Raw genomic sequence first — 24,256 nt, forward strand, 5'->3', positions numbered from 1 at the left:
GGAGGCACGAAGAGGCTCAACAAAACTATATTATTATATTTTATTTTAAAGTGTAAATCTTTTACATTATATGTCATGTTACAGAATCTACTCTAAAGAGTTGTAGTGTTATTTAATAAATTACACAGCCCCCGTTTTTATTGCATTCGATTGATTTGAGCCAAAATGTTCTAAAAAATATAAAAGCATTACATTATGTGCTTATATTATATTAGCATAATATATTACTATGATCCCAGACTGCTTCGATGAAGTCGATGTCTGAATTCAGATTTATGACTCCATAAGATGTGTCGCCGCTGATTTTCAGTCCAGTTCTTGTGTAATTTAGCACACCTCAGCATTTTCTCCCTGTTTCCATGTCAAACTGTGTTATCTTTGGCTTTTTTAGTAGCTTCAGCTACAGAAATGTGAACAAATGATTTTAAAATTGTGTAGCCACAACACTGGTTTATTCCTTGAGTTAGGTGCTGTTTTTATCTGTGAATAACTCACAGTCAGTGTTAAGTGGTTTTACAAAGAAACAACACAAACCCCAAAACGTTCCTCTGAGAAAGCTCAGGTACAAGGACTGGACTTAAAATTGAGTATTAAAAAAGGAGCCGATGTTAAATAAAAACTTTATGAAATCTGCAGAAAGCCTGGAAAGGTATTTCTTAAGACCACTTGATAAACAGTTAAGTATAAAATGTGAGGTTGTTCATGTGTGTTACCATGAATCATTTATCATTTTTAAGGGAATATCTACATAAAGCGATACAGCCCATTTTAAAAGACTCATTCCAGCACTGTTCCAGTGTGTTCCCTGGACAAAAACATAGCTCAGGAAGCTCAGAAAAGGAGCTCAGTTAAACAGAAAATATTAAGCTAAATCAAGTAAAGCAGCTTAAGGATAAATATCAGTACAATCCTTTCAAAGGAACCGATGATTAGAAATCATTTTCCAGTTTGGTCAGCACTGAAAACTGTTGTGCTGATCTAAAAAGAAAAAGAAAAAGAACACTTGCTAGTTGGTTTGGAGAATATGTGTTTAATTATTGTCTCAAAATGACAAAAAATGAAAAATATGAAAGTATTATTTTTTCAAAGGAATGAACGGTATCATGTGACAGCCTGTAGTGCGTCCTTCACAGAACACCACCAGTTTTTCTCAAAGGAGTCGTACACCCTGTTGCAAACTTTCTTTTTAAATCTTTTTTTAAACTAGAAATTGTTTTTTTTTCAAGGTGAAAATTTAAGACTGTAATTAAGCCAACATTGCCTAATGCTACAGAGCCCCAACGAGCCAAATGTAAAGTGGTTTTTGGCTCAATAAATATTCAGATCAATAATCATTTTAATATAATAAGCTTACATTAGGGTTGGACACATCGATAAGAAAATAGATGGATGGAATTTGCATTAGGTAATGCGATGTGTTGCTGGAAAAACAGAGTGGTGGTTACTGAAAATGGGCTTCTGTGTACCTATGTACATATTCCATTAAGAATCATAAGTAATATATGATTAGTGATTCCTTTAGTCATTAAGTATAGTGTATTTCTGATAAGTTACACTAAACTTTTGAGTGATATTCTAGCTGACAGGTATTTCGGTATCCCACTCAGTGTTTTTTATGGAGACGAGGTGGGCATGGAAAGGAATAATCTGTGTGCATGCGTGTGTGTGTTGATGGGTGGAGGGTGTGTATTTGTAATCGGGTATGCAGGTATGCCCATCTTGCTGTCCTTTTTTGTCTGTCTCTCATGTGAATGTATTTTTTCCTGTTTCTACCAAACCCCCTCTCTCTTGTGTCTGTCTTTGTTGGCCTCTTTGTGTATGTGTGTGTATCTGTGTGTGCGCGTGTGCTTGTGTCTTTCTATGTCTTTTTTCCCTTCCCTCCCCCTCTTCCTTTCTTTCTCGTCTTCTTTCTCGGTCTTTCTTTCTGTCGCTGTCCCTGACTCTTGCTGTCTCCATCTTCGGGGAAACTCAACAGGAGCGTCAGCGGGTAAAGTCCTTCCTCTGCCCTGCTCTATCCTGCTGTCTTCTTTTCTCCATCACCGGGTCAAATTGGCTTCTCTCTCTTTCTTTCTTTACTGTTCTTGTCATCCATACTCATTCTCGCCGTATCATTTCCACTTGTTCTCGTTTCCACCGCTGTGTCCACAAACCACAGGAAACCATCTAAACACCTCAGTAGATTTGACTTAAAGGCTTTGATTTGTAATAATACCTTGTTTAATGAACGCACAACTTAAAATTACCAGAACAATAGTATCAAAGTGACACCCCACCCCCACTGTCGTTTTGTAAGCTCTTTCTAAAGGAGGCTATAAACCTTTTCTGCGCGTGTGTCCCTCCCTGTTATTGGCCTGTATTCTAACCTAATTTCCTAGAATTTATGTTTTTGTTTTGGCTAAATTGCAACAGCAAATGTTTTTTGTTTTTTTTACCTTAGACATAGCCATCATGCTGTCATCCGTAGCGTTTTGAATTTGCACTTTGAAGCCTTGCTATGTCTTTCTCCAAAATCTTGTTTTTCAGTCCCAGAAGTGACCAAATTTAGACAAAAGCATGGAGTGTAATTCTATTAAATAAGGCTATGAAATTTTCATTACAAGGTACATCTACAAACCATGTGACAGGAATGTCAAACTCATTTTACATCATGGGCCACATGGAGCCCGCTTTCATCTCAAGTAGACCGGACTGATGAAACTCTTCCTGTTAGTGTAAATAAGTTGAATCCCTAAGGTATCTTAATATAAAAAACTAAGTGCATGGCTCTTTGGGCTTAAATTGTAAGAAATAAATGTGAAAAATCACATAAAAACCTCTGGTGGCTCATTGGCCAGACTGTTCTGTAATTATAAATCAGAAAGCTTTTTGTTAATTCACAGAAAATAGCCTTTTTTAACTGTGGAAACATATAAAAATAATATATAAAACTTAACTTTCTATACTAGTGAAAAAAATGGGTGTGTATCCTAGAAACACTGATACCTGCTGGAATTTCATCCAAAACAAATTTTTGGTGCAATCATAAATACTCAGCTCAACAGTTAGACATTTTAGCACGCAACTCACTTTAGGAGCCAGCCCCAAGTGGTGGGTTAAGGAAATGCAGAGCCTAACCAGTAAATTAAATCTATAAAAGATGCATGTAGCTACAATTACACCGGCCATTGTTTTGAAGCCTCAAGATGAGCGTTTTTGCCATCAGCAGGAAAGCCTGTAGAGCGATCAGTAGTCCTTCTGTAGGACTAGAGAGTCCCAGATATATCTGGGACTCTCCACCATTTGACCATTTGACCATTGACCATTGACCATTTGACGCTTTTCTTTGCAAGCTCCTTTGACGACTAGAAGTCTTTTGCGTCCTGGTGGCCTTCAGATTAAATGTCACATTGGCTTTTTTTTTTTGCACCTGATCGAGGCAAAGTCATGTGGTTTTGCAAAATTTGCAACTCCCACGGGAAAACTTATTGTTCTACACCTTACAAACACCGCTGCAAAGCTTCTGAGCAAGTGCATTCTGTGGCTGTTACACATCTGGTGGTCAGGAAAACCCATTGTGTTGAGTCTGGTATCTTTTGTTTTGTCACCCAGAAAATGTAGAATATTTGCAAGACTCTACTGGTGTGGTTGTGTTGCTACACAGATGAAGGTGAAATACAGGCTATTACTATAGATGTGCCTTTGGGCTAAATTAGGCAACTTTCTATCAATAGATAATGTCATAGATAATCCCACATTGAAATGCAAGACAAAGTATTTTGTGATATTTTTACATGAGAGTCGTCGGCCTCAAGAAGAGACTTTATAGTCCTTCACAGATCACAGGTGTTTAACTATATTTAACTTTATTCCGCTTTTTAACGAGCTCCCCTTTCTGTCATACATCATTTTACTTGGCAGAATACCAAAAACATTTAATCATATGTCAGTCATTAAACTAAAAGGACTGCTGCCTTTGCTATTATGCTAGTGTGCATGTGTGAGATCTTGTGCGTGTCTGTATGTGCAGGGATATTGTTAATTCCCAACACCTTTGGCCTTACTTGGCTTTACTCTAATACTCTAAGCTGCCTGGAGTCAACTTCAAAGGGGAATTCCTATTGATTATCGATTTAGTCCCACTCTCTCACACACACACGCACCAACACAAACCCTGTTGTGCAGACACGAAGAACTGCCAAGGCTCCGACTCAGTCAATCAGCAAAGAATTGAATTGTCTTATGTTTTCTGTCACAGGAACTGAGTTCATAGTTAAAGAGCTCCTTCTTGATGGACAACCTCTTTTCTGCACTGGCTTTGGCAAGCCTCCAGTGCCTCCGGCCTCTGGTTTTTGTCACCCAAAGTGGCCCATCCACTTACTGTTAAGATCAACTGAGCTATTTAGTTCCTTGGCACCTCAATTTTTTCTTCACTGATATTGGTATATGGGTACACAAATCACAAATAAATGTTTAGCTATAGATTTCAGGCATAAACAAGCATTTAAAAACACAGGACTGAGAACGCTTGACTTTCAGCCCAAGATAATTTCCTCTGGTCACTTTCATGGCTCATTTAACACTCCTGGTGTTTGCTTGTGTTACAACATGTAATATTGTGTTCTGCTAGCAATGTCACATGTCCAAAGTGTCTCACATAGCCTCTGTCTACTGCCCTCGTCTCTTTCAAGAAATCCAAAACGTGACAGCTGATTTTAACAAAAACGAAGCTATGTGAAACGTATCGGAGACACGTCCATTAAACTTTAACAAATTCAGGATTATATCAAAAATAATCCTAGCCATGTAATACTTAAAGTTCACGTTTCATGCTGCCAAATCGAAACATCCATTTCTCCTGGAGAACCTAACAGCGCATGACTGAAAAAGAAAGAAAGAGGTTTGGCTGGGCACTCTGCCGGGAGATGCCTGTCAGTATGGAATGAGTGAATGTCTTGTTGTGTGATAGTGAAGATTTTAAGAAAAGGTCGCGATGCTTCTCGATGTCCATGAAACCAAACGGTCAGACAACCGAACACGTTCTCTCCCACCGGTTTCATGTTTGACGTGCAGTTCAAAGTTTCTCTTTTCCTGCAGAAGAAGCGACTGTCCGCACAAATGTTATGTGTATGATTTTTATACAAGGCCGTATCATATGTTTTTGTTTTAGTTTTCCACAGAAGTTATGTTTAAAAGATAAATTAAAGTTAATGAAAATGTCCCTCACCCCACCTCATCCCTTTATCAAATATAATTGTTGAATAATTTCAAAGGGTTTGGTAAGAGCTCTTTGTTTCATCCCATCAGTTCTCCACTTGGTGCTGAGATGTTTTTCTAACGTTGTGTTTTTTTTGTCATTCCTTGGATCAACTCTAGGGGGAATAACAAAAGTAAAGACATCAGTACAATCAAATCCCTTCGTGTGCTGAGGGTGCTGCGACCTCTTAAGACCATCAAACGTCTCCCCAAGTTAAAGGTAGAGCCATTTGCCCATCACTTTTATTTTCCCAGGTAACATTATACTCACTGAATACTCACTGAATTCCTCGACTGTGACAAAATTGCTGAAAATGTGTCCAAAAGAGGGAAAAACAACATCTGTCTGGGGATCATAATCCTACAGGTTGTAAACTAGCTGAAATGTGTTACCCCAAAGTGCAAAAACACTGTGATGATTTACAGACTTCCTGGTTTTAATTAACTATAGTTAATCACCCTTAACCGTGGGGCACATGGCTCCCCTGAGCCCGGTTCTTGTTAAAAGGGACTTTCTCCTTCCCACAGTTGCCATGTACAGTTGCTCAGACGGGGTCATTTGATTGTTGGAAATTTCTGTCTATTACTGTATCATCTTTATCTTACAATATAAAACCACTTCAAAACTGTTGTTTTGATTTGGCGCTATATAAATACAAACAAATTTAATTACATTTTAAAAATCTTTTCTAAAAGTTGTCTCTGCCATCTCCTAAGAATTTTCAGACGGCTTCATTACATTTGTAAATGTCTCCATCTCTGCCCTGCAGGCTGTCTTCGACTGCGTGGTCAACTCTCTGAAGAATGTGTTGAACATCCTGATTGTCTACATGCTCTTTATGTTCATCTTTGCTGTGGTGGCCGTTCAGCTCTTCAAAGGTCACTTCTTCCATTGCACAGATGAATCCAAGGAGTTTGAGCGCGACTGCAGGTGGGTTCAGATGTTCTCTGGGGAGGCGGTCTTTGGTTACCAAGAAATAAATGTTACAGTCTTTATGGCTATACTGCCACCTAGAGGAGCTTGCTCGGCATCATAATACATTCTGCTTTTTTCAATAGGAAAATGCCATTACTGAACACTGGGCCAACCAACCAACTTATTATTATGTCAAATATAAACAAAGCAGAAATATACCTTTAAGTATGAGTATACATATAGCTATGGTGCTTTTGTGAACGTACATTTTTACATATTGGCTAATGTTTTTCATGTGTTTGTATTATTTAAAAAAACATGTTGTGCCATCTCACCAGGGGCGAGTACTTGGTATATGAGAAAGATGAAGTTAAAGCTGAAAAGCGGGAGTGGAAGAAGTACGATTTCCACTACGACAACGTGGCTTGGGCCTTGCTCACCCTCTTCACCGTCTCAACTGGAGAGGGTTGGCCACAGTGAGTGGATTATAAACACACACAGAAACCCACACACAAATAATAAACTCATTTTTTGATCAAATTTGTTACTGATATACAAATTTTACTTTGTGACAGCGAGAGTTTTACTTCAGCACACAAAAAGTTTCTTTTCTCTTAAGCAACGATCGTTAATATATGCATTTCACTGCATATCGTACTCTGTATGACTGTGTACGTGACAAATAAAATTTGAATTTGAATTTTTGAATTTGGTGCTGCTGTATGTAAATAAAATGTAAAACTGAACTGAATGAGTGAAACTGAGCCACTGGGGATGATAATATATGTATCAGTACATTTTTATTTAGCCTTTTTCCTCCATCTCTCCCTTTTTTTAGGGTGTTGAAGCACTCAGTGGACTCCACCTTTGAGAATCAGGGCCCGAGCCCAGGTTACAGGATGGAAACGTCCATCTTTTACGTGGTGTACTTCGTTGTCTTCCCCTTCTTCTTTGTAAACATCTTTGTGGCTCTCATCATCATCACCTTCCAGGAACAGGGGGATAAGATGATGGAGGACTACAGCTTAGAAAAAAATGAGGTGTGGAGAGAGATTAAAGTTGCTTTGTGCTTTTTCAGATGTCTTGTCCCAAAAGTAAATTAACCGTAACACGCCTCCCCTCTGTTCTCCTCATCCAGCGAGCCTGTATAGATTTTGCCATCAATGCCAGGCCTCTGACTCGCCACATGCCAAAGAACAAACTGAGCTTCCAGTATCGTATGTGGCAGTTTGTGGTATCTCCGCCCTTTGAGTACAGCATCATGGCTCTAATCGCGCTCAACACCATCGTCCTCATGATGAAGGTAGAAGTCGCCCTCTGAGTGAAGTATAATGCATCATATGTCACTAATGCCGTTCTCATTGCTTTCCTGTCTATGTGTGTGTCTGCAGTTCGAAGGTGCATCGATGGTCTACAATAATGTCCTGAAGAACCTCAACATTGTGTTTACCACCTTCTTTTTCTTGGAATCAGTGCTCAAGATCATAGCATTCGGCCCTCTGGTGAGACTTTAAATGAAAACGACCTGCACACAAAAACACACTTTCCTTATGTAGGCTGACCCAGTCTATATGCACCAATATTTCATCCTATTATTCATTAATAAAGCAGGTTATTTTGGGAGGCAGATCTACATCATGTTTTTCTGGAGAAACCCAGAGTGCACCGTGTGGAGCAGTAGTCATGCTAGCAGCCTCCTTTCGCCCTGTCTCTACTGTAACATCAGCACTATTGGATGGGGGCTCCTTACCTCCTTCTGGCTTTAGGTTGTGAAAGATGCAGATCTTTAAACATCTCTCGTTTTGTTGTCTTTCTTACCTGACAGAATTTCTTCAGAGATGCCTGGAACATTTTTGATTTTGTGTCTGTCCTTGGAAGCATCACTGACATATTAGTGACAGAATTTGGGGTAAGTGCTGTACGGTGTTTGGCCCAAATGAACAATAAAGAATGATTTGTCGAATATAAAAGAGGCTCAGAGGAAAAGCCAGCTTTTTTGCACATGTGGTGACTGGCCTTTGGAGACGTCTGTGAAGTCCTTAAAATGAGGCAATCACTACCCAAGGCCTCACTGAAACCACTAACAGACAGAATTATTAAGTCATGGCCTGTATTAAAGCAATTTATTCATGAGATATTAAACTATTTTAGATGCAAGAGATATTCAATATTAAGGCTTCAGCAAGACTATGAGGAATCCTTCCATAAATCTTGCTTAGCCTTCTGAAGTCATCAGTCCATCATAGATAAATAATAGCTTCGGACTGATTTTTGGACTTGTCAGAGATCATTTATTAAAAGTAATCTGGATCAGTAGGTTGCAACCCAAAAAAGTGTCCTCACATTATATAGATGCACATTTGCAAAAGTGGGACTTAAAGAAAAGAAGGCAGTCACTGGCTGCTCCTCCTATTATGGAAGCTACGGTAGATGGTGAACATTGTATCACGGTGCAGCTGTTGTTTCTAGCTCATTTTGAACCTGTCTTCAGTGAGCAGTCTCTCGATGTTACCTGTGAGTTTGTTGGTACTTGTATGTGTAATAGTATGTACATATGAGTTAATATAAGTGTGGATATGAGACCAGTACTTCAGTAGAAGTTTCAGCCTCTCTTCACTGTCCAGCTGTTGTATCATTTTTGCTTGGTGTGTTTTGAATTTGGCATCAGGCTTTCTTCTACTAAGTCTTCCTCTCATTCACACTGACTAGATTAGCAGTAACTGTGCTAAGTACTGCCGTCTAGCAGTGTTTGCAGATGATTAAAAACACCCTCTGGCCGTGTTGGAGGGGCCACATTTGTATGTGAACAGGCCTTAATTGACACCTATGCTGCTTCAAACAGTGAACTGATTGTTTCAGACAGCTGATTGATTTCTTGTCAGGATGCTGCCAGGTGGTAGCAGTTGAACTGCTGGTTACTGGCTTCGCAAGTAAATTTGAGTGTTCATAATAGCTAACACTTACTTTTGTTGTGAATTTTCATACATAGCCAAAAACAGCTTTTGGTTAAAGTTAACTGAGCTGGCTGTATATTTACAGAAAGAAAAAAACCCAATAAGATTATTATTTTTCTCTTTAACATCTTGGCTTGCTTTGTGTCTGGTTCATTGTTAAAGATTTGACATATCTGCTAAACAGAATGGCACGAAACACCAGTCAACTCAAGAGCATCCCAGACATTTTCAAGTTAATGACTAAACACTAATGTATGTAGAGGTCGATTCATTTTTGTCTAGTTTTAGGATCTGGACAAATAATAACACTTCAAGCAAATATCCGGATTCTTCCGTTTAGTGTTTTAAAAGGAAGCTGTTGTTTCTTTTTTTCTTTCTTTTGTACAACACCAATACCAAAAAAGTTGGGTCCCTGTGTAACATGTAAATAAAAACAGGGTGCAATGTTTCGCAAATCTCACAAACCCATATTCTAGCTGCTTTGTCTGCTTTGTCATAGTTTCATCTTGCACCCATGTTGTAGTCACAGCCCTGGCTTTGCTCACCTGAAGATAGTTGGCTTCAAAAGGGAGAGGAGTTCTTGTAGCTTATCTCTGTCAGTGAGGGCTTGTATAAGTTGTGAATCATGCACACCTACTCCACTAGTGTCAAAGAATAAAAAATATGGAGCAGCAAATTGCCTTTGACTTCAAATAAATGAACTTTGGTTAATGAAAGCTGGAAAAGAAGAGAGGCTGAACTTACTCTTTCCCAAATGAACTGCTGTTGTCTTGAAGTGTTTCAGTGCTTTTGTGATGACGCCCATATTGATTCTGTCTTCCTCTTCTATCTCTTCACATGCTTTCTTTAAACCTCTCTACTTTGTTGGCGCCCTACGCCCCTCCCACTCCCTCCTCCTCTGATAAAATCCATCCAATCAAAATGCACTATGAAATCCTTCATCGTGTTCTCCATCCATGCTGCACCATGACATGTGGTGGTGGTCCTGTGATGATGATGATGATGATGATGGTGATGGTGTGTGTTCCATGTCCAAATAAAACACACAACCAACACCCGCCAACCCACCCACTTACCTTCTCCCCTCCTCCCCCAAAAAATATCTTTCACCCACTCACATTTTACTACAAATGAAAACAAAAATCCTCCCATTCCTCTTTCTACATATTGGCATATGTAGAATCCGGTTGGTTTGTAATTTATCTCTCAAAAACTTTCTCCTGCATCTTCATTGACTGTGCACACCCTCGATTCATTTGTTGCTCCCCAGTCACCTGCTCTCTCATGGCCAGTCTTAACCCTGAACCCAGTGCATGCGCTTTCTGGATGTTGGACTTTTAAACTCTCTGAACTTCCTGGTCACAGTACTTCACTCATCCGTGGACTGAATGTAAAATAGTTCAGGTGGCTCCTGGGACGAAATTGATCTGTGAGGTCGATGGACATTTGTCCTCCAAAAAATTAAAGGAACACTTTAAAAACACATCAGATCTAGGTGGGGTGGGGGGGTGGGGGGGCATGCTGGATATCTACACTTATAAGGACTAATGTGTTTGGGGGGGGAAGGATACCACATTAATATATGGAAATGAAAATTATCAGGCTAAAGAGGGTTGAATTAAAAGACACTATAAAAATAAATAATGAGGCACGCTAGTCTATTTTAGTCAATTTTGCCAAAATTTTATTGCAGCAGCTCGAAATAGTACTCAGTAGTTTGTTTGGCCCCCACATGCTTGTATCCATGCCTGACAATGGTGGGGCTTGCTCCTGATAACAAAATGTCCTGGGGGATCTTCCCCCAGATCTGGACCAGGTCTGCGACCACTAATCACAGTCAGTTGCCGTCTTCGAAGCAAGTTAGGTGAGTCAAGATGGACTCAGTCAACTATCATTTTACGATTAAATGAGGTCACGTTAGCAAATTCATGCAGACTATTTTTAATAATACACCATGAAAATCACAAATCTGTTAATATCTACATACAGTGCTGTAAAAACATATTTGCCTCCTTCTTGATTTCTTATTTTTTGCATATTGGTCCCACTTAAATGTTTCAGATCATCAAACTAATTTTAATATTATACAAAAATATAAAATGCAGCTTTTAAATGATTATTTCATTCACTAAAAAACATTATTCAGACCTATCCTGCCCTGTAAAAAAACGAATTACCCCACTAAACCACACTAGACACATTATTTCTGTATTATTACAAATAGATTACATGTATTTGCTAACTTGACCCCAATAAATAGTGAAAAATGATTGCACAGTGACTCCATCCTATTGCCGTTCTGTTAACATCTTGATGCACCAAAGTTGCTCCAAAAACAGCAGCTGACCATCAGTCTAGTAACCATTTTACAGGCAACAAGCTCATAGCACATGGCCACCGTGTCATTACACCTGGGCCAAGATTACCAGATGTTATCTTTTATATAGTCTATAGATTCATCCATAAAAGTTCCAGTAGTTTGGTAAATTTCTTGCCAGGGTTACTGATTAAGAACACGAGGTGGACAGTTTAAAAAAAATATTGCTTACAAGGCAAAGCCAAACTTTTTTATATTTGAATTCTGTAGTTTGAGATGTCTGTGTTCCTCACAAGAATGTATCACACACAAATGTATCAGAGTATTAAATCTTCAAATACAGTTAAAAGTACAATCTGCACCAGTGGCACTCTCTGGACTGCATGTCGGCCAGCTCCTTTTCTCCTAAAGTATGCTGCCTGAACTGAGGCTGCTCTCTGGTCCTTCTCCCACGCCTTCCTCTATACCACTTCTTCCTCATCCTCCTCTTTTTGCCTTGCCTTTGAACGACAAAATGCCAGAGCCTCACCAGAGTTTGGCTATTGTGTGTGAAATATTTTCTCTGTGTGACATGCCAAAAAAGCAGAAATAGGCTCAGTACAAATTCCCAAGGGCATTGGCAAAGATCCCAGCAGTAAGAATCACATATTTTACATTTAACTTATCAGTTCTTTTCAAAAGGGAACAAAAAATACCAAAATCTTTAGGACATACAGGCATCTATATCGTAATGTCACTCTAAATTAAGGTTTGTCAAATACTGATTGGCTGTTCTCCTCTAGAGACAACAGAGAGCAACCTAGCTTCCTCTAGATGGGAGCAAACTCAAGCCATGCTCTGTTAGGGTTTGTCATTATGTGTGTGTGTGTGTGTGTGTGTGTGTGTGTGTGTGTGTGTGTGTGTGTGTGTGTGTGTGTGTGTGTGTGGTTGACAGGCACATTGCACTATGCTCCATCTGATGTGGCCTGCTTGCCCCCACCCTCCCCAGAGATCAGTGCATTTTTTTTCTCTTAAAAAAACTGTTTTGTTGTATCAGATTGGATGATGACCTTTAAACTCGTACAACTCTTCTTCTTCTTTTTTTTCCTTCCTCCTTTTTCCTTTCTGTCTTTTTTCCCCTTCAGCCTTTTTACTGAGACCGTTATGTTTGCAGTTGCATTCATTTAGTTGGTTTTGACTTCCCTTCTCTCTTTTTCTTTGTCCTCTCTTTCTTCAAGTGTTGATTTTGTTTTTTCTGTTTGTTAGAGGAATGCTGTGCAGGTGCGGCATACTCGGTGAAACTCACTGTGTTCTCCCTTTGTGCTCTAGAATAATGCCTTCAGTTTGAGCTTCCTGAGGCTCTTCAGAGCAGCTCGCCTTATAAAGCTGCTGAGACAGGGAGAGACCATTCGCATCTTGCTGTGGACCTTCGTCCAGTCCTTCAAGGTATTCAGTCAATAAATGACACAATCAAAAGGTATGCACATGTCACAATACACTTAATGGGACTAAAAAGTGTTTCCTATCTGCCATGCTAGGCTTTGCCATACGTGTGCCTCCTTATTGCCATGCTGTTCTTCATCTATGCCATCATTGGCATGCAGGTGAGTACTGCTTACAGAGTCCTGAGATTTTTACATTTGATGGGTTGGGACAGTTAAATGCTTCAGCAACAGTGTGAACAACACAGAATTTGTTCACAAAGGATAGAAGTGTCTATCCTGTATCCAAAGGTTTACTTACATTACACATCATAGAAGTGCAAGTAAGATAAAAAGAGGTTAAATTAAAGATCTTCTTGTGCAGTCACAGTGCGTCTCATAAAACATGTCATATACATATACTCAGAACCGCTAAGGGAACACTCCATCATCACAGTGTGACACAAGTCAGTTAAACTTGGGGGATATCAGGCTGTCCGCAACTCAGCGGAGTGGAATAAAATGAATGGATGGAACTGCCAAAAATATTGTTGCATCATAACTAACTAGACAGATTCATATAGCTGATGTTTGACTTTGTGTTTAACTGTGATGACCACGTGTTCCTTTAAGTTTTTTAAACATCATAGTATAAATTGCACTGCAAAGTATACATACTAATCTCAAATCAAAGGCAGGGTGAGGTAATGAGCTGCTTTAAGCTTCAAAAAGTCATCACAAGGGTTTCATTATAGGTTTTGTATATAGACGTAAAATCTGCAAAATAAGCTGGCAAATAAATACTGCAGTACAATATTAAAAATGCAAGGTGTGATCAAAATGTTTGCTGTAAGGTTGTCTGCTTCCAGCGGTGCTGCTATTTCTGGATGCCACTGTGGGAGTGTCACTTTTGCATCTACTTTTTTGGGTCGAAATCGTCACATCTCAACTTAAATTTGCTTTTGAGAAAGAGGATAAAGTTGCAAGGGGGGAAATCAAAAATCTCCTGCCTTTTTAAAGTGCTGTATACCAGTGCGGTTCAGTTCTTTTATGGCTAATCTTCTCCCTCACATGTCTCTGGACAGTAGAAATCTGCACTGACATTCTGACCCTGTAGGATGAATTAACAGTGCACAGCCCCATGCATGTTGAACAAGCATCCATATTGTCTTACCTCTAACTTGAAGAGATCCAATCCAAATGAAGCAGGAGCGGCTGGTCCTGGCTCAGCTTCGGCACCTGGTGAGCTCATCACTGGACCCACTTCAGTTTGCCTACCAGCCTGGCATTGGAGCGGATGATGCCGTCATTCACTTCCTACATCGTTCCCTCGCTCACCTGGAGACCGCTGGAAGCACTGTGAGAGTCATGCTCTTTGATTTCTCCAGTGCCTTCAACACTATTTTCCCTCGGTCTTGAAGGACAAGCTGGAGAACTCAGGAGGGGACCATCACCTCACTACCTGGATTTTGGACTACCTCACTGACCGACCACAGTATGTGAGAACCTCTGCAGTACGGGGGCCCCACGGGGAACGGTTCTGGCTCCGTTCCTCTTCACCATCTACACTGCAGACTTCTCCCACAACTCCACCCAGTGCTTCCTGCAGAAGTTCTCTGTTGACTCTGCAATAGTCGGCCTCATCACTGATGCAGACGACAAGGAGTACAGAGGACTGACCCAAGACTTTGTGGACTGGTGCCAGCTGAACTACCTCCAGGTCAACACCAGTAAAACCAAGGAGCTGGTGGTAGACTTCCGCAGACACAAGCATCCTCCACTGCAACCACTGAACATCCAGGGTATGGACATTGAGACTGTGGACAGCTACAGGTACCTTGGTGTTCATCTGAACAACAAACTGGACTGGAGTCATAACTCAGACGCCCTCTACAGGAAAGGGAAGAGCAGGCTGTACCTGCTGCGGAGACTCAGGTCGTTTGGCGTGGAGGGCCCACTGCTGAAGACCTTCTATGACTCTGTGGTGGCGTCAGCCATCTTTTACGGTGTGGTCTGCTGGGCTGGCAACATCTCTGCCGGGGACAGGAAGAGACTGAACAGGCTGATCTGGAGAGCCAGCTCTGTTCTAGGATGCCCTCTGGACCCAGTGGAGGTGGTGAGTGACAGGACAATGGTAGCTAAGCTGTCATCCCTGTTGGACAACATCTCCCACCCCATGGAGGAGACTCTGACAGCACTGAGCAGCTCCTTCAGTGTCAGGCTGCAGCACCCACGGTGTGGGACGGAGAGATTTCGCAGGTCTTTCCTCCCCATTGCTGTCAGACTCCACAACAAAGACTCCAACTGACCAAACACACACATCCACACATGTGCAATAACACTAAGTGCAATACTCTTTTTCTGACAAAGTTGTATTTTTACTCAGTTGTATTAAGCATTTGTATTCTATTTTTATCCTATTGTATATTTTATTCTATTTATTCATTCTACTGTATATAGTATTTTTTTTTTTGTATTCTATTCTGTACAGTTGTGTACAGTATTTTATTCTTATTGTATTCTAATTTTTGCTATATAACTTTTGCACTGTCCACTTCCTGCTGTGACAAAACAAATTTGGGACTAATAAAGGTTATCTTATCTTATCCCTGGAGTCTGTCCACAGATGCAACAGATGATAACGAAGGGGGGATCATCCAAATTAAACCTTGTGTATTATTTGTTTGCTTATTTGTTTCCTTTTAACGGTTTAGTCATAATGCAATACATATGAATAAAGAAAATGTTTTTAAAAATGGAAATATTTAGTAGGAATAAAACTTAAACGACGAAAATGATGTGCAAATTGACAATTAAAAGTCGAGTGCTGCAGAATATCTATTGTTGATGTGTTAATGTGCTGAAAACGCTGCAACAAGGCAGTTCCTGTTGTAACGACGTTGCCTAAACTTCTTGATTTTTCCTTGTTTGACTGCTGTTTGTGTGTAGTTGTTTGGGAACTTAAAACTAACTGAGGATGATGGAATCAATGAGCACAATAACTTCAGAACCTTCTTCATGGCCCTAATGCTGCTGTTCAGGTAAGACTTTACTTCCTCTCTTCTTCTCCTGTTGACGCTCAGTCTTTTTCTCCTTAGAAGCAGGACAGTAGCACTGATGTGCTATTGTATATGTTATCATATCTTCTATATTAATAATCTTCTGTGTTCATATCAAGTCGTGTACAATGCCCTCTTTTTTTAATGTCTCTCATAGGAGTGCTACGGGTGAAGCGTGGCAAGAGATCATGTTGGCTTGCCTGGATAGGAAGGAGTGTGATCCTGAATCAGGGAATGATAAAAAAGAATGTGGCAGCACCTTCGCTTACACATACTTTGTCTCCTTTATCTTCTTGTGCTCTTTTCTGGTGAGAAAACCCACTGGATACACTTTTACGCAGTTGATCAAAATATGGGTGATAGAGCAGGTCGCCAATCACAAGGTCGGTGGCTGCTTCAGTCGATGCGTCAAAGCATTCTTGGGCTAAATACTGAAACCCGAAAAACTCCTATGCATCCACCAGAGTGTGAATGTTAGTTCAAAGTGCTTAGGTATAGATAAAAGCATTGTATGAATGTGTTTGATTAGGTGAAATTTGTACTAGAAAGTGCTTTAAGTAGGGCAAGAAGGCCACTATGTAAGCATTTCAGTCCATTCCACTCACCCGCCACTTTGTTAGGTACACCTATTCAACTGTTTGATAAAGCAAATATCTAATCAACTAATCAAATCACAGAGATTGAATGCATTTAGGCATTCAGACGTGGTCAAGAAAATCTGCTTAATGTGTCAGACACTTTGTTTTTGCCAGATTGGCTGGACGGGGTATTTCAGAAACCTCTGATCTACCGTGATTTCCCCATACAGCCATCTTTAATATCTCTAATATATATAATAAATATTCAGTGCGTTGCAGTTCCCTGGGTACAAATGCCTTGCTGATGTCAGACATCAGAGGAGAATCACCAGTCAGCTTCGATCTGATTGGAAGGCAAGAGTAACTCAAATAACCAGTCATTACAACCATGGTGTGTATGAATATCTGTGAGTGTACAATACTTCAAATCTTTGAAGCAGAAGGCCACAACAAGTAGCACTCCTGTCAACAGGAAACAGGAAACTGAGGCTATAACAGGCTCAACAGAAGTGAATAAAATGTTGCCTGGACTGTTGATTTCTGCTGTAACAATAAAATGGAACATAAAAGCATGGATCCATCCAGCCTCGTATCACCAGCCACTTTGCTGCTTCCAGCAGTATAACATGCTCAGATCATCTCAAACTGGTTTCTTGAAATGAAATCAGTACATAAATGGCCTCTGCATTCCTCAAGCATACGCTAGAAATAGAGATTTGTTTAATGAATGTGCAGCTGATAGATCTGCAGCACCCGTGTGATGCTGTCGTGTCAATATGGACCAAAATCTCTGAAGAATATTTCCAGCACCTTGTTGAATCTGTGCCAGATCTGAAGGCAAAACATGGGTCCAGCCCAGGGCTAACATGTACCTAATAAAGTGGCCAGTGAGGGTATGTTATTGTTTGAAGAAATTTTTTGCATCACTGTGTTTGCGACATACTTGTTCCAGATGCTGAATCTGTTTGTGGCTGTCATCATGGACAATTTTGAGTACCTGACTAGAGACTCTTCCATCCTGGGGCCTCATCACCTGGATGAGTATGTAAGGATATGGGCCGAGTACGACCCTGCCGCCTGGTGAGTGACACACAGGTGGACTCAAATCCACACAAAAATACAACTAAAACACACACTGCACACTGTTGGAAAGTTCTCTGATTTTACAGCGATATACTATTATTTTACCGTGTACCTACACTAACCTCCAAAAATGGCTTCTTAGTGTAAAAAAAACCCTTATAGTACTGTATTATATTAAAGTCTTACAAAATAATACTGTCAACTTTTTGAATACCATTGTACTGTTACCATTATAATGCTTCCAGGGTAACGTCCATATAAACAGGGGTGCACATAAGTGGTCCGCAGCTGAGCATTCTCTGTCAAAATAAAAGACGCGCACCAGATAAGAAGTTGCAGCGCGTGTTTGCATACATACGATTTTCTGGAGGAGGACAGACATTTGTTTAGTATGCAAACACAACAATATTTCTCAGTTTTTCCACATGATAAAAAAAACATGGTGCTGTTGTAAATGAAAGCAATCTTTCAGCATGACTCCAAAATTTAAAGTCCAAAATTTATGCCTCCTTCACATTTTCCAAAGTTGTCCAGTGGGTCAGATTGGTGTGTTTGCCAGGCCAATTCTGGCCCCCGGGCCTTATGTTTGACACCCCTGATCTACACAAATGTATAAATAGTCTTTTGCTGAATGCAAAATAACATCTTAACCCCTGACTTTCTCTCCTGCCCTGAAATGGGTAAAGACTGCTGTCGTGCCGATGTCTTATCCGAGAAGCGTGCAGATCAAATGGGATCTACAACGTGTGATGATAGTTCAGAGTGGGACAGTTAAGGCTGGCCTGCTTGAGCAGTTTCCAAGCATCTATTTCTCTTTTTCCTCTCTCTCTCTCATAACTTTAAATGCCTTCTCTTCCAAAGTTGAGATGAATGTGACCCTCCCTTCTCCCCTGTGAATTTTGAGCGTGCATGCTAAAGATGATTTTCTGAATCTTTCTGCTTTTTTTTTCTTTTTCTTCTTTCTGCTCCCTTTGTATTTCTTTTCTCTCTCTCTCTCTGTATTTTGTGTGTTCCCTCACCTAACCTCCCCTCCTTGTATTTTTCTTGCAGCGGGCGCATACATTATAAGGATATGTACAGTTTATTGCGAGTTATCTCCCCTCCTCTGGGCCTTGGCAAGAAGTGCCCACATAGGGTGGCCTGCAAGGTTTGGACCAAACCCCTAAAGCACAAACTTAAACGCAACCTGCTCGCCTTTAAGAGACTGGAATGAATGTTGCTCTCTATCACTCTTAAAACCAATTTGTTCTTACTTCAACTTTTTGATTTCCATTGGTTTGAGTTTTTTTTTTGGGGTTTGCTTTAAGCTCATTTCACCATTTAACCATTTTTTTGGTGGGGGGGGTTCTGTTGTATATGCATTCTGACATGACAATGAGAATGTTTGGGACAATGCAGAAATGCACACACACACTCACTCTCTTGTACACACTCACACACACACACTGATACCAGTGTGTGAAGCATGAGGTGGTGCACTGCACTTGCTATTGTCTTCTGACTGAAAGCTGGGGAAAATTACACTGACATGTTTACTTTGAATTCAGGATTGTGTAAACATTAGACTTTAGACTCCAGTCAGCCATTGTGTTTTATTTCTGCTTGCTGTCTAATTTTGCCTGGGCAGAAAATGGTTGAGCGATGTGCATTGTTCTTGTTTGAGTTGGGGTTCGGGTGCGGGAGGCAGGGGTTATTACAGAGCCATACAAAGAGAGTTTGGTCTGAGCTTAACAGCCAGTGTTTTCCAGCCATGTGCCACAGGAAGTCAAACGTGTGCAGACTTTGATTGTACTCACTGAAGCAGCTCATTCAGGTGACAGACACTAGTTAAACTAGCAAGTACGAGCTCTTGTTGCTAGCTGAAATGAAAAGCTGCTACATCTTTAACTTCCATGGCACATGTTTGGGAACAGCTGTCTTAACCTGTTTGTAATATTACATTTTAAAGCCACTATGTGTAGTCTTTTGTGCATTTATACTGATAGATTACTCACACAAAAATTGAATATATTTCTTTAAAATAGATCACAGAAACACTAAAACATTGTGTTTTATGTCACTAGGAAAAAACGCCATAATTCAGCCAAAATCTGTATATAAAAGATGGACAAAACCACCAAGTCTTGTTATTACGCCTCAATTATAGAAATATGGCCATCTTGGCTTTTTGAAATCATTGCTACATTATAACCTAGTGTTAACAAGGTGTGACCAAACATTATATGGCTATATTACATACACAAATACCTGCCCATTAACAGTAATTCCACAAAGCAAAACTGGAGCCAGGACCGCTTAGAAAGTTTTATGTACAATTAGTCATATAGAGAGGCATATTATTTATCAGGTAGTTGCATTAACCCTCTGAGGTCAAAGTCATCGTGTATAGCAAATCTAACCCTAAACCCATACTTTGAAGAAAGGCAAAACAGAGTCTTTTTGATATATTTTTGATTGTCTAGCCTTAGCGTTATGGTCATCACCAATGATGAAGGTTAAAAGTGTGCCAACAAATCTACAAACATTTCCCTTCAGCAACTCCAACTAGTTTATCATAACTTGGTCGGTATCTCTAGAAATGTAGCAGCATGTCACATCAGCTCAGGTCACAAGGCTGTGAATGGCCCATTCTGATCAGCATTTGTTTATATGGATTTCCAGTTACTAATTTTTTAGTAACTGGAAATTAATTTGGTGATTGAGAATGGAAGAGAGGAAACTTCACTGCCACCTGGTGTTGGTGGTAAAATTGCAGAGCACGGGGATAAATGCTAACAGCATTGTCTACTTGTATAGTGTGTATGGTAGGCTCTACATTTATTCAAAGTCGAAGTATAAACTAAGATGGATTTTCTCAATAATGGACTGGAGTCAGCCTCAAGTGTCCAGTTGAGGAATTGCAGTTTTTCTTCACTTCCTTATTGGGTTGTCCTTGTAGCACAAAAGGTTGTTTCAGATATAATGGTAAATGATAAATATAATGATTGAAAGGGTTTTTTTTTTTGAGTAGCTTCTTTTCTAAACCCTTCTTAACTTGTATGGACTTTCAAACCAGTACACGTAGTGGCTTTAAAAATTAGACACACCAAAACCAGTATTTAGCCTGTTACATTACCTTTATATAAAATGCACCCTGTACTTTTAGCACAGTAATATCGAAGTTAAACATACTTTTGCAATACTTTTCCTAAAGCTAAAAGGACTAGCTACTATTAACTAGTTTCATAAGGCAACAAATCAGCTATCAAACGACCTCCTATAGTTCTTTAAGTATAATTTTCATGTAAAATCAATCTGCAGGAGTTGGGTAACTGTTATCTGAAGTACTGTGATGAGATGGCCAAACTTGCTCTGTTTGTGGCTCTGGTGTGTGGGGGACAAAAAAGAAAGGGGCAGGGTGTGTGTGTGGTTTGGGGCGAGGACTCTTGACATTAAAAATTGTCTTGTGTCCACCAGGTACCTCTTAGTAACTGCTTGTGTCGGCAGAGGTTCGTGGGAAGATTTGTTAGTCATACCGTTTACATTTGCTTTTTGAAGCTACTGCTAAGTAGCCAGTTGAAGTGAACTTACAATTTATTTTTAATTCACATTGTAGTATTTAACAGTTAAAAAACCCAAACAATCTGCATCGGGCTGCAGATATGTGTGTTCACAATGTTACACCTTTCCATTTGTTAAGTTGTTCTTGTCCTCTATTGACTTAGTTATATTTGAGTTGTGAGACGTCTAATATGTCTGTAGTATGAGACCTGTTGTATACAGGGTGTATCGGAAGAACCACCCAATTTCAAAAGGCTATATTTGTTTAAGTAATAGACATAGAACTTTGTAGTAAAGTTTTAAATACATGGCTGAATAAAAAGCTTTACTTACGATGTTCACAAGTGCTCGATGTGTCTCCCTCCGGATGCATAACATACATCCATATGATAATCAAACTCATCCTATACTTTTGCGAGCATGTCTGGAGGCATGGCAGCCTCTAGCAATTACGCAAAACTCTCAAATCCACTCTTTCTAACAGTACGTCTTTTGATTATTACTGCTGAACAGCTGCGAAATTGAAGTACTTTGAAACTGAATGGTTCTTTTTGAGGTGCTTTGTACCCTTCAGTAGATATTCCACTTCATTCAACCTAAACTAATAGGTACAAGCTATCTGGACAGGCTAATTCAGTTGCATTTTATTGTATTATAAACAACTAATGGTTCTCAAACAACCAAAACTTTTTGAATACCTTCTACTCAGCTGCTACCCTTGTTGTAAATGTGTCGTGACCTTTCCCATCTTGAGGGAGGGCTCCCCTGAACATCTAAAGGCACAGCTGTGAGTGGAGGTTCCTGGTGGAGACTAAGCCTCAATAATGGACTGCATTGACTTGTCACTGTGACTCACTCCGATCTCTGCAGCGGTGCTTTCTTTGCCTGCTAGAAGCCCCGCTGCCAGTTCTATCCGAGCGGCGAAAGAGGGCACCGACTTTTAACGAAAAAAAATACCCACTCAAATCCCCTTTTCGACTCGCATAGAACGGTATCTTAATAGCAAGTAACTAAACTAAATAACACCTCCTCCAACCCTCCCCTTCCCTAACCTTTCTCCCTGCCTTCCTCCCTTCCCTCCTCTTCTCTCCACTAACGTTACAATATATCAAACTAGAAGCCACGTAACACACCCCCTCTTTCTCTCTCGTTCTCTTTCCTTCTCTTTTTCTCTCACCACAGCAACCACATATCCACAGTGATCAAAACAATAACCTCTGTGTATTTGTTTCCCCCCCTCTTCCTTTCCTTTGTCGGTTTCTTTTTATTTCTCCTCATGTCTCCCCCGAACACACCTCTGTCTGTCTGTCTCCGTCCTTCCCTCTTAATCCTCCTCTTCCTCCCTCCCCCCATTGTTTTTCTTTCTTACGTTTTTACGTCGTCCGTCTTTGTTTTGTCTGGTGTGGGTGTGTTGGCGTATGGGGTGTTGGATGCATGTGCATATATGGTGCACGTGTGTGTGTTTGTGTGTGCGTGTGTGTATGTGTGTTCGTGGCCACTCCAGCGGCCGGATCAGTTACACAGACATGTATCAGATGCTAAGACACATGTGTCCGCCGCTAGGCCTCGGGAAGAGGTGTCCCGCCCGGGTCGCCTATAAGGTAGACTCGCCCCCCACCTTACCCCTCCACCCCCCTCAGCCACCACCCTCACCTCCTCCTCTCCCTCCCCTCTCCCATCATTCATTTCTTCCTCCTTTTCCCCATCCATAAAGTCTCCGTTCTTCAGCCTCCCCATCGCTGGGGAAGAGAACCTCTTCTCTTTCATTTGCTCAAGCCTCCCTGTCCCTTTTCCTCCTCCTCCTTCTTACCCACTCTCCTCCACCTCCCTCCCTTCTTCCCTCCCTCCTCCCAGCGGTGTTCTCCTCATTGTCTGTTAGTGGTGGTTGTGGTGGTGGTGGTGAGCGCTGTCCTCTCTTCTTTCTCTCCGACCGCGGGGATGGAGGGATGGGCTTTTGTCGTGAAGTGCAGTGATAGTGGATTGGTAGTCAGTCCTCTTTCTTTGATTTCCTCCCGTCAAGCCACAGGAGTAAGGGAACGGAGGAGGCTTTGCCAGTCCTTCTGCAACCTGCACGGACGCAAGCAAAACACAGTTAAAGCACAGGTGTAACTTAGAAAGTAAGAAAACTTTCAGACGTCCATGTGTTTTTAGATTGGTGTAAGTAAGTCCACTAAATATTAATGACTACTTTCAGTTTTCATTTATTTATAGCCTATTTTGTTCTGAAATATTCAAACTTAAGAAAAAAAATTGTTTTAAAATATATACATCTACTTAATCTACATTTATTCATTATTTATTGCAGGTTTGCATTTTAAAATTATGTCCTATAAAATGCTTATAGAAATTTTTAGTGCAGTGAAATCATGCTTGAAAATTTGTGAAAAATACATAATTTCCACACGCCATTGATTTATTTCAGGAAACATATACAAGCAACACTTAAATTGAGATAATTTTATTAAGGGTTTTGTTCACGCAGTGCAATATTTGCTTACGATGCGGGTACAGAAGGACCGGCAGTGGTTTCTGTCTTCAAACCTCTGTGCCTCTTATTCCTGTGGATGGCTCTATTATTCTGTGTATTATATACACGCACACACACATTACCATACACATATACAATGCTTATACAACCATGTTCTGGCCCTTGTAGTTTTTTTCCTCATTTTTCAAGATGATTTTTTGACATTCAAGCATCTCTGGCTTCTTTGTTCCTCAGACCACCAGTGTAGAGATTTGGATTGAGCATTTCAGCATTCACTGTCTCTTCGTCTTATTGTCTACTCTCTCTTTACACCTCAGCTGAGTCCTTCTCAACCTGTCCTTCTTCTTATTGCCATCCAGATTCACTAAAACACTGTTGACAAGATGGTTTGGTGCTTTTTGTGCTTCAACCAGGAGGGAAGTGATTTCTCTGATTATTTATTTTTTTAAATGACATCTAATTAAGCTTTTTTTTTTAATTAAAATCAGGAAATATGTTACTTACACCTAGAAATTCAGCAGCAGCTTAAAGGGTTTTGTGGTTCACTTTTCACAGAAAATTCATGTCAATTTTTTATTCAGTTTTATTCAATTTATTTGTCGCGAGGACTGAGAAGAAGGGAGACGAAACAAAGCTACTCACAAGTGAGTAGGTTGTAAAATACACTACTGGAAAATTATTAATAATGA

General features: G+C 40.3%; 1 protein-coding gene across 7 annotated transcripts in view; it reads left to right on the forward strand.

Annotated features, from left to right (window-relative positions):
- cacna1ab (calcium channel, voltage-dependent, P/Q type, alpha 1A subunit, b) overlaps window positions 1-24,256 on the forward strand; it is a 117,047-nt gene that overhangs the window by 63,138 nt on the left and 29,653 nt on the right. For 6 of the 7 annotated variants that reach the window (XM_085409210.1, XM_085409209.1, XM_085409211.1 and 3 more), the window contains exons 25-37: window positions 5,353-5,452; window positions 6,003-6,163; window positions 6,487-6,624; window positions 6,987-7,188; window positions 7,287-7,451; window positions 7,540-7,650; window positions 7,974-8,057; window positions 12,728-12,844; window positions 12,937-13,002; window positions 15,769-15,860; window positions 16,036-16,186; window positions 17,409-17,536; window positions 18,590-18,686. In XM_085409210.1, coding sequence (XP_085265336.1) covers window positions 5,353-5,452; window positions 6,003-6,163; window positions 6,487-6,624; window positions 6,987-7,188; window positions 7,287-7,451; window positions 7,540-7,650; window positions 7,974-8,057; window positions 12,728-12,844; window positions 12,937-13,002; window positions 15,769-15,860; window positions 16,036-16,186; window positions 17,409-17,536; window positions 18,590-18,686 — 1,612 coding nt within the window. Of the gene's footprint in view, window positions 1-5,352; window positions 5,453-6,002; window positions 6,164-6,486; window positions 6,625-6,986; window positions 7,189-7,286; window positions 7,452-7,539; window positions 7,651-7,973; window positions 8,058-12,727; window positions 12,845-12,936; window positions 13,003-15,768; window positions 15,861-16,035; window positions 16,187-17,408; window positions 17,537-18,589; window positions 18,687-22,583; window positions 22,681-24,256 lie in introns of all 7 variants that reach the window. The other variant, XM_085409208.1, reaches the window with a different exon arrangement.

Source organism: Rhamphochromis longiceps, linkage group LG6 (genome assembly GCF_057381845.1).
Source record: "Rhamphochromis longiceps isolate RC_006_pf linkage group LG6, R_longiceps_female_GT1.1, whole genome shotgun sequence".
NCBI lineage: Eukaryota > Metazoa > Chordata > Actinopteri > Cichliformes > Cichlidae > Rhamphochromis > Rhamphochromis longiceps.